At 53.0% G+C, this 9,945-nt stretch overlaps 2 protein-coding genes across 2 annotated transcripts in view; both read right to left on the minus strand.

The window, feature by feature from the left end:
- CBX7 (chromobox homolog 7) overlaps positions 1-1,772 on the minus strand; it is a 34,646-nt gene extending 32,874 nt beyond the window's left edge. Inside the window, exon 1 of the mRNA XM_009322522.1 lies at positions 1,692-1,772. Within this exon, the coding sequence (XP_009320797.1) occupies positions 1,692-1,772 (81 nt within the window). The remainder of the gene's footprint in view (positions 1-1,691) is intronic.
- A 1,348-nt stretch (positions 1,773-3,120) lies between these two features.
- PDGFB (platelet-derived growth factor beta polypeptide) overlaps positions 3,121-9,945 on the minus strand; it is a 12,698-nt gene continuing 5,873 nt past the window's right edge. Inside the window, exons 3-7 of the mRNA XM_009322533.1 lie at positions 7,679-7,762; positions 6,978-7,183; positions 5,115-5,256; positions 4,540-4,711; positions 3,121-3,304 (exon numbers count right to left, since the gene is read on the minus strand). Coding sequence (XP_009320808.1) covers positions 4,575-4,711; positions 5,115-5,256; positions 6,978-7,183; positions 7,679-7,762 — 569 coding nt within the window. The 3' untranslated portion in view covers positions 3,121-3,304; positions 4,540-4,574. The remainder of the gene's footprint in view (positions 3,305-4,539; positions 4,712-5,114; positions 5,257-6,977; positions 7,184-7,678; positions 7,763-9,945) is intronic.

Consider the following 9,945-nt stretch of genomic DNA (forward strand, 5'->3'; position numbering starts at 1 on the left):
GCCCTTCCTCCCACCCCGGGTGCAGGCTGATGCACCCATGCTTCCTGTGCCTTGTACCCCTCTTTGCGCTCATTGCTCCCCAAATTCCCTGCTGACAGGCCCTCAAGCCCAAAGAAGTCTCATGCCAGAAATCTTTCTTCTCACCAGATTACCCTAAAGAAATCAGAGCAGGGATGTGATTATTATCCTTGCTGTGATTTTGCCTGTGCTTTCCATCCTCGGGGGCAGATAGAGCTCACCCCTACTGCAGCTCCCCTTGGAGGATCAGGGAAAACGTGTCCTCATCCCAAAATGAACCACGCTGGAGCGAAGCAAACACCCGGGAGGGAGCGCCAGGCTTGTCCTCCAAGGACAGCCTGGAGCACTCCCAGACACTGAGCTCCCCGGGTTCACCGTTGCAGCACAAGTCCCCACTTGGGTCTACGCTCCTCAGAGCTGAGCCATGGACTGGGGGTGCTGTGCGCGTGCCGGGGGGACCCCAAATTTGAGGCACGGGGCAGCAGCTGCCTTTGCTCCCCGTGGCCTTGTGCCCAAGTGCCAGATGTGCGATACCTCCCTTGCTGGGAGGAAAGGGAAACACAACGGCCTTTCCGACCGAGGGAAGGACCGCCGTTGTCTAGACGATGTGACTAAGGAGGGAAGGGGCCGACTGTTTGAACAGCTTCGGGGAGTGTAAACAGTGCCGACTGTCTCAAGCCCTTCAAAGCAGAGGAATCCGGAGATCGGATGAAAGCGCAGGGAAATTCTGGCCGGGTGTCCGAACAGAGCAGCTAAGGAGAAGGGGACCTCTTCGAGACAAAATCCCCAGCGCCTGAGTCATTTCAAACCAGCCCGAGTGCCGGGCGGCAGGCGGGAAGGAGGAGCGCAGCACCGCCGGCCGTGGGCAAGGCTGTGCGTGGGCTCCCAGGACTTTCCCAGCTTTGGTCGCTTGTCTCTGCAATCTCAGAATAAGTGTTCTGAAAACGAAACTGGAGGCCCTGGGAATCCCGCTCTGCCCCGCAGTGAGCTGGTTTGGCCTCTGCATTTCATTCAGCTCACAAAAGAAAGAGAAAATGTTGTTTGAGAGGTTTAGTTTCCTTTTTTTCTTTTTTTTTTTTTTTACAACTTTAAATACAGTACTGAGTATAAATTAATCTTACACTTAAAAAAAAAAGCCCCAAAAAATTAAAATAAAATCTCACCATCTTTACAAACCAAAGATTTTGGAACAGGAAAACAAAACGTCTTAAGACTTGAGGGCTTGGGGATGGAGGGAGGGAGCGACGTGCCACCTTGGCAGTGGTACGAGAAGTGCTCTGGGCTTGCAGGAGGCGAGGGCTGTGTCCCTCCACAACTTCCAACAGCTCTCAGCTTGCAGCTTCGCCTCCTTCCCCCGGCTCCCTCTGGGGCTTTGCCCTGCAACAGGGGTGCATGTGTGTGCAAGGGGAGAAGCGGCTGGAGGCAGGATAGGCACGAGGAGGGGGTCTACCGCGCTGGCTCTGGGCAGGCATTTTCTTCATGCGTAACTCTGCAGCGCCCAGCACGGCATGATCCGAGACCGGGACTCCGAGGTGGCACTGGAAATTCCCATCGCATGTAACATTTCTGCTAACGGTGACTGAGTACTGGGTGTGCAGAAATAGCCCTTGCCCACAGAGTCCTCCTCCCCCCTCCGGAGCAGGCAGTGGCCCGGGAGGGACTCTACGACTGACCCTCCAGTTGTTCTCCGAGTCCTCCTCACTCAGAAGAGCTCGTTTCTGTCTCAGACGGCTGCTGGCAACTGCAAAGACCATCCTCATTTCTCCTCTATACCTACACAGAGCTGCCCACATCTTGGACCAACTTCCAAGCTAGGTGGGCTGGGAACATCTAACGGGCAAAAATCCAGGAGGAATTTGAGAGGGGAAAACGTGAGGAAAACAACGGGAGATGCGGGGACATTGGCAGGGGGAGAGCAGTGAAGATCTGGTGTGCAGGACACCTGTGAAGGGGTTAAAAACCTCGGGGGAATGACATGATTCTGCTTTCAGGACCACAGAGCAGGCAAGGACAGCTCACTGAGATTAAGTCATGCTTCTAAGTTTGGCGGTTGCTGGTCTTGTTGCGGTGCCACTTCGCCTCCTGCAAGGAAGTTGTGCTGGGGGGTTGGTGGAGAGTGAGAGAAAAGGGCAACGAGACAGAGAGAGATCAGGTGATGTCTCTGCCTCTCTCGTCCCGGGCCTCGCAGGCACGTTGCAGTAACAGCGTGCTTTTCTGCCAGCCCAAGGAAGCCGAGGCATGCACATGGCTCTGAGCTTCCTGCCACCGGGGAATGAAATCCATTTAAGAACATATATATATATATTTATATATGTATGTATAAATACACATACACACACACACACGCACGCACACGTATATATATATATACACACACATATACACGCGCACACATACAGAGCAAATTTTAAAAATAATCTGAGTCCGAGCCTGGAAAGTTGAATTCTCCACCAGCATGTGCAAAGATGGCTCCCCTTGGCAGGGGCCGGGGGCGTGGAGACGATTCTGCCGCTGTCTGCTCCTTCCCCAGGATCCAAACACCTTCCAGTCAGCACCAGGAGCAGGAGGGGAGAGGGGCGAGGGAGGGGGGGAATGCATTTGGCTTCTTTCTTTTGTTTGTGGTTTTTTTTTTTGTTCTGTTCCCCGAGATGTTGTGTATCTTAGTGGTTTTGGTTTTTCTTTTTTAAAATAAAATATACACACGCACATTAAAAATATATATCTGTCCGGTTAGGGCGATAAAAGTCCTTAGTGCATTTTCCACCATCGGTCGCTGCTCGCAATCTGAGATATGCCTGTTTTCAAAACGTAGGTCCAGTGCAAGTGTTGATCTCAGCCAGGCCCCCCAGCCTCACCAGAAACACGAGGGGAAGGGAGAATATTCCCCTTCCGCCCTCTGTCCATTTGTTTTTCTCCTCCTCTCGGAAGAAATTGGACCCACTTTCCTTTTCACATTTTCCATCCTATCCTCTGGAGCAGGGAAGGCATTGTCCTGTCCTCATCGCATGTTGTGGCTGTCAGGGTTCATGGTTTTATTTGTACTTTGTTCTTTTCTTCTCATATATATATATATATAGGTCATGTTTGTCCTTTTTTTGTGTGTGTAAAACTTTAAAATTATGCTAATAAATGAAAGAAGGGAGAGGCTTTGGTGGGAGAAGGTCCACTGATGGAAAGGGAAGCACCAATTGCCGTCTGAATCAGACGTCGAGGCAGATGGACAAAAAGGAAAAGTTACCACTCCAAGGACCCCATGGGGGCAATACAGCAAATATATTAAATAAACCTGGAAGTGAAACAAAAACAGACACAGCATTAGAATATGTAACCCTCTGCCCCTGCAACTCCCCTCCTCTCCCATTTTCTCCTCTGGAAATGTTTGTGTCAAAGTGCCAGATTAGAAGCCCAGGAGGGCTTTTGGCCTTCTCTATTTTTTCCCCTGGACAGCTTGAGCCAGAGCTGAGATTTGCATGGGTTTGCATCATTTCTACCCTGGGAACCTTGGGCTGGCCAGGAGGATCCAGGGATAATCAGAGCCCTCATAGTGCTAAGCGTGGGAATACCAATCCCAAGACACCGCCTGGCGCCCATCGTCCCCATCTCCTGAAACACCATGTGATGGAAGCCCATCGTCCCCCTCTCCCGAGGCGAGGGGAACTGAATGTGAAGTGAGCGGCCCAGGCTCGTTCAAGGGGCCGCGGCAGAGCTGGAACTGCTGAGTCACAGGCCAGGGCTTTCCCTGTTAGGCAGTGCCGCCTCTCTCTAAATTCAGGCCCCCAGGTCTGCGCCCTGCCTACTCTTTCTTTTCTGCACCTTTCCCTCCCTCATGAGGAACCAGGGCTTATCTCCTTTCCCTTGTACCAGTGAAATTCTGATGATGATGAGGGAATTACTCCTGTTTACACAAGTCAGAGAGAGAAGAATCAGACCCTGGGCTGACAAAGTCCAGATCTCTTGCCAGAGATTCCAGTTCTCCTTTCCCCTGGTATGACCTTTCTTATGCACACAGGCTTCCCGCTAGGAGAGAGATGAACCAAAAGTGTTGCTGCTCTTCAGTCTTTCTGCCAACTCAACTAATGAAATAAAAGGAAAAGGGATCCCCAGAGCAACATTAATTCCCTGCTTGCGATGGAGAATCAACAAAGAAAGGAGGACAAGAGTTGCTCCACAGAAGAGATGAATTACATGGACCCCGAGGGGATTTAGGTGTAGAGAGAAGTCGGGCTCACTCTCTGCCTGTAAGGGAGGCAGAGAAAGGGGAGGGCAGGGCCAGAGAGCGAGTATGGATGCACCATTATCCTTCCACCTCTGCAAAGAGCCATAAAGACATAAATAGGATACATGCACTGGGTCCCAGCCTAGTCCTTCCCCCTCCTTCAACCCCGGTTTTATCACACCCAGGCCCTGCAGTAGCCCCACGCTGAATGAGCGGCGGGTGCTGTGGGAAGTGTCCGAGGTGCTCGGGCAGAACCGTGTGCTGGGAGAGCATTTCTCTCGACTGGAAAAGCAGGTTGCTGTTACCTGCCTTGTGCTCTCTCTCTCCCCTGCCAGCACTTCTATGCTATGAGGATTTCTTTCAGCACTTTCTTATCGTTGACATGCTTGTACTTCTTATGTTTCCTCTTCTGCGCTGGTGGCCGGCGTACTCGCTGCCTCTGTGAGACAGCGGCTGTGGTGAACGACGATGACAAGCCTGCCAAAACAGAGGGGAGAGTGTCTGTACAGCGAGGGGCAACTGGGTCATGTTGAAATATGTTTCCCCACACACTATCAACAAAGAGGTCTGCAACAGGAGGGCCACAAGGCCTCCTTCTGTTCTTCTGTCCTTCATCCTCTGTTCTCCACAGTCTCTGCTATCTCCCTTTCCCCACGATGCCCTTCCCCTCACCTCTCACCTTCCCCTCCTTCACTTCCCCTAGTTCCAGCCCCTTGCTGGCAGGCAGACATCCTGGGAAAGGTCCCTCGGCTGGTATAAACCAGCAAAGGCCCATGGGATTCACTGGAGCTGAGCAGGTTGAAACCAGCGGAGGGCTCTTTCCTCTCCCCAGTCTCTCTTCTCACGCCTCCCTCCGCTCTGCTAATGACAAGATCCTTACGTCTCTGTTCACGTGGCCCTGGCCGGCTGTTCCTGGGGGGCTGACGGGTCACTGCTTCACACCGACACTGCACATGGTCCTCCAAAGGCACAACGACTTTTTTGAATTTTGGCTTCCTCTGGACAAATTCGATCTTGTTCACCTATTTGGAAGAGGGAGGCAAGCAAAAGATGAATACAGCTGTAGCTCCCACTCTGTAAAAATAATCAGTGTCGGTATGTTTCAGTACTGGCTTTCTTCCTAAAGGGTCAGAAGGCAGTTTATAGAGTACGGTTCAAATTTGGGGGTGGTGCGTATGGGAGCTAATTCTGCACACACCAGCAGAGCAGACCTAGACCAGGCAAGTTTGTATGTGACTGGTTGTTTCCCCCGTTCCTAACTATTGCCGCTGCTTAAGCAGGATGACTGGTTGATCACAGACAGAGACATGGGACGTGCAGAACACACTAGCCTGTTTCTGACAGCTGTGATGGCAGAGAGCTGGGTGCCACCAGAATTAATTCCCACAGGATCTTACAGGAAGGGCAAAAGGAGAAAAACTCAGACCCGATGCAAGCAAACGCAGCTTCACCAGCTCTGCTGAGGCCTGTCTGAATTTGTCTCAAGCTCTTTAATAACTCTCACGGCAGAAGCCCTCAGCTCTGTGTTTCACGGGAAAGGCAGTACTCTGGAAATTCCCTCGGACTCTCCACCAGTGCTGACTCAGAGGGAAGACTCACTGTTCCACATCCCACCACAGGGCACGAGCTTTCTAGGGGGTCCTCCCACTCCAGGAGCAGCTGGGCCTGACCCCACTCAGCTTATCTAACAAGACCGCGGTCCCTGAAGTGCTCCGCAAGCTATAAATACTTGCTCTGCCGCGTGTCTGGGATTGAATTCCTCTAAACCCACTGCCCCCAGCAGCATCCCTCAGCCAGCGCTGAAGCAGCCAGGCTGTTTATCTTTCCTTGAAAGCCCACTCCACACGCTTCAGACCACACGCTGCTTGCTAGACAAACACTTCCAGCCAAACAATAGAGAGACCTCTGTCCTCAAAGAAACCATTTCCAGGTCACTTTTTCAGGCTGGCTTTTGACCTCTCACTTGTTTTTTCCACAAAAACAACTCCTGCTCCCCCCCCATTTTTCCCTCATTCCGCTTGGCTTTTCTGAGAAAGGAATTTCCTGATGAAAAGGGCTGTGTGAATACAACCTCTCCCAGCCAACCTCTGCCGCCTGCCTGGGGGAGTCTCTTATGGCTCAGGCGGAGGATTAGTATGGGATGAGTATTATTTTTAAACAAGCTGTCTGGGAGGAAGCTGTGAGGAGATCACTGGTAGCTGTGAGGAGGGCACGATCAGAGCAAGAGGTTAGCCATTAGGTGTCTGCTTGCTGCTGGAGCGGGTCAGGAGGTAACCATGGGGCTGAGAAAGAGGAGAAACTGCGTCTTGGGAAGAAGCTGCAGGAGCAGTGGGGGGGATGGAAACTGACACTGCAAGCCCTCCTCTTTTTGCATCAAAACCAGTTCCCGCAATGAAACTGTCCTGCTTCTTCTGCTCTAACACAGCAGACAAGGCCACCTCGAGCCACAGAAATAGCCACGGCGTGGAGCTGCAGCTGGGGACAGTGCCCTGTAGCTCTGCTATGGTGACAGTCCCCAGCTGCTGGACAGCACCAGCCCTCCCAGCAGCTGGCATGGACATCACCCCACGCCAGAGGCTGCAGCGCTGCATCGCTAATGCAGAAGACGTGACTGCAGAGGGGGTGCAAAGAAACAGACAGCTGTGTGAGCCTTGTACCTGAGACCCACTGTGGTTTTGGTTTTGGAGGGTAGGGATGGAGGTCGGCTGTGGGAGGAGGGAGCAGTGGGAGGCGTCTCCCTTACCTGGACGTGCCGGACACGAATCTGCGTGGGGCGACACTGCACATTGCGGTTGTTGCAACACCCGGAGCAGCGCTGCACCTCCACGCAGGGCGGCCACACCACAAAGTTGGCATTGGTGCTGTCCACCATATTGCGGGAGATTTCAAAGACCACCGCCCGCGTCTTGCACTCTGCGAGGACAGCTGGCTCTGCTGCTGCCAGAGCATCTACGGAGGGCCAAGAGAAGAAGGGGGGATGAAATGGGCTTTGCAGCTGTCACCAACCCGCTGCAGCCACCTCTACAGGAAGAGAAAGACCCCACACGGTTCTCATGCACACACACACATGTTCTTTCTCCTTCTCCCACCCCTCCAGCTCCCTCCCTGGACAGAGCTGCGCGCTGTGGAGGAGGCCCCAGTAAAATGATGCTTCTCACTGCAGCGGCAGTCCTAGGCAGAAGATGACACTTCTTTAGAGCGAATCAGCACTAGCGGGATTTAAAGCAGAGCAGCTTGCAGAGCTCCAGACTCCCTCTCCTGCCCTCCTGGGGTGTAACACCCAGCTCCTACATGAGGCCCAGACCCTCCTTCTCATCTGTCTACACATCCATGCGCACTATAAGCTCTACCCCCACACATGTATCTCAGACATGCATCTGCACCCACCCATAGCTGCTCAGGTGAGTGCCCCAACAATCACAAGGTGCAACACCCCCGACTCACCTAGGCTTCGTCGCTCTCGAGACAGGGCCATGGGGTTTTGACCAGTCTGAGTTGTATTCAGGTCCAGGCTCGAGCTATCCTCCTCTGCAAAGGGAAAGACAAGACCTAATAGCACCGGGTAGAGGCAGGAGAAGATGGCAGGCACTTGTGCTCTGCTCACCAAGCAAAGTGCAGAGATGTGGGATAAGCCATGGCCCCGGTACGTCACACTAGGTGTAAATCCACCAGCAAGGTCACGGCTGTGCTGGGGCACGGAGACTCTAGGTTTGCTCTTTGCTCAGGCTAGGCAGTTCAAAGCAACAAGCCTATCGTTAAAGAGGGGTCCCAGCCAGGTCTGGGAGAGGAAAACTCCAGCTCAAGAATGACAAGGCCTACAGCAGGGCTTTCTGGTGTCAGAGAGGAGTAGCAGAGGGATCCAGATCAGCTGGCTGAGACCAGGATACGGCAAGGAGGATCAAAGACCAGATGGGACCAGCAGAAAGTTTGGTATATAACACTGTGGTGCCTTGCTGGGATGGCTTGGGACTGGGAGAGTCGGGGTGTGAGGAGGCAGGCGAAGGGGATGATGGGTGGGAGGTGGGGTGCCTGCTTTCTCTCTCCCAACCCACCACAGCCACTCTAGGTTAGAGACAGTTTTAAGACAGAAGAACAGAAAAATAAAGTTAAAATCACTTTTCCCCTATACTACTCTAAGGTAAGCTGCAGGATCTGGAGGTAGTTCAGTCAGCGATGGGAGAGGAAGGCAGATAGCATTCAGGCCAGCCCTGAGCAGTTCCCTCCCACCCCACTGCTTTTTCCCATAGGAAGCGCTGAATAGAGAAATGCCCATAATCCCCATGGAGCACTCCAACACGCAGCCCCTCCTGAGCTCCGGACAATGGCCGCGCTCGGAGATAGCTCCCACCCAGCCACAGCTCTTTCCTTCTCTGACCTGCTTTAGCAGCTGAAGGAAGCTGAATGGACGTCAGCATCAAGGGAGCAATTTTCTTAAAGGGAATTTGGGGCCAGTGGAAGATCTCTGTTTATCAGATGTGCGGTGGAGCAGACTTCCCATAGCTATCATGTCCCGTCCCTCTTCCTCAGTCCTGCCCTAGTGCAGCCCTCTTATAAGGGGGAGCAGGGACTTTGCTCTCCACTCAGCTCTGAAGCAATTGCTGAAGGATTTGGGATGGGTGCACAGAGGCTGTATTCACAAGGCAGGAATGGTGCCTGAGCAGTCAACATCTACCTGTGAGGTGGACGGACAGACACCCTGTAAAGCAGCTGGAGAGGCGTGATCAACTCTGGGACACCATTCATCTCGCTCTGAGGCAGACACCCAAAATGAGATTTGGTGGATCTCGCTCTAGAAGGGCATGTAGGTCTCCGGGGGGCTACAAAGGGTGTCTGGATGACTGGCTTAGATGGTCATGCCCGCTTTGCAGGCAGCTGCAGTTAAGGTCTACAGTAGCGTCTAAGGTCAGGAGAGCAGTATCTCAGCTCATCTGTGTCCTGGAGCTGCCTAATCCTGGCTCCCTGTGCAGTCAGTGGAGGGCAGCAGCTGTGACACATACATGGCAGCACAGGGAATAGCCCCAGCTGCTTTGGGATTATTTTGCTAATACACTTATTTGCTAATACACTAATTCCACACAGGGCAAGCAAATGGTGATGCCCCTCGGTCACTACCTGGGAGCAGATGAGAGCCACAGGGTGCCACAAAGAGACAGCTTCACAGCACCATTTTCTGTTTCCCTGACCAGCCTTTCCCATCTGGGACCTGAAGTGAAACCAGTGACCCAAAGCTCTGCAGCCTTCTCCCATACCCCTGGGCTTTTCAAGCCAACAAGAGAAGCCCATTTTATTTCTTGATCATGAGGGTGGTTAGTAACTGCAATAGAGATGTATCTGTTCCTTAGACACTGGGACATGACAGACTGCACGCATCTTCTCAGCCGCTCCTTCCCCACCCCTCTGTCCTGCACCGTCTGGCATTTTATCAAATGAGGGTGGGGGCTGCCTTTTGCACAGAGGTTGAGTTGATGAGAGAGAGAGGGGGAAAAAAAATAGCAACAACTGTTGACTCGAAACAAATCTATTGAAAACTGGGTCCCTCCCTCCCCTAGGTTGTCCTACACCCCAGGTCAGCCCTGAAGACGGTTGGGGTGGGGGGACCAGCCTGGGACAATCCAGCACAGCTAATTTTGGAAGTTGCCCCATTGTGTGGCTCGTGGATGAGGAGGAGGGAACTGGTAAGGGCAGGGAGCAGCCGCGGCGGGGGGGGGGGG

Source organism: Pygoscelis adeliae, unplaced genomic scaffold, assembly GCF_000699105.1.
Source record: "Pygoscelis adeliae isolate BGI_AS28 unplaced genomic scaffold, ASM69910v1 Scaffold60, whole genome shotgun sequence".
Classification (NCBI taxonomy): Eukaryota; Metazoa; Chordata; class Aves; order Sphenisciformes; family Spheniscidae; genus Pygoscelis; species Pygoscelis adeliae.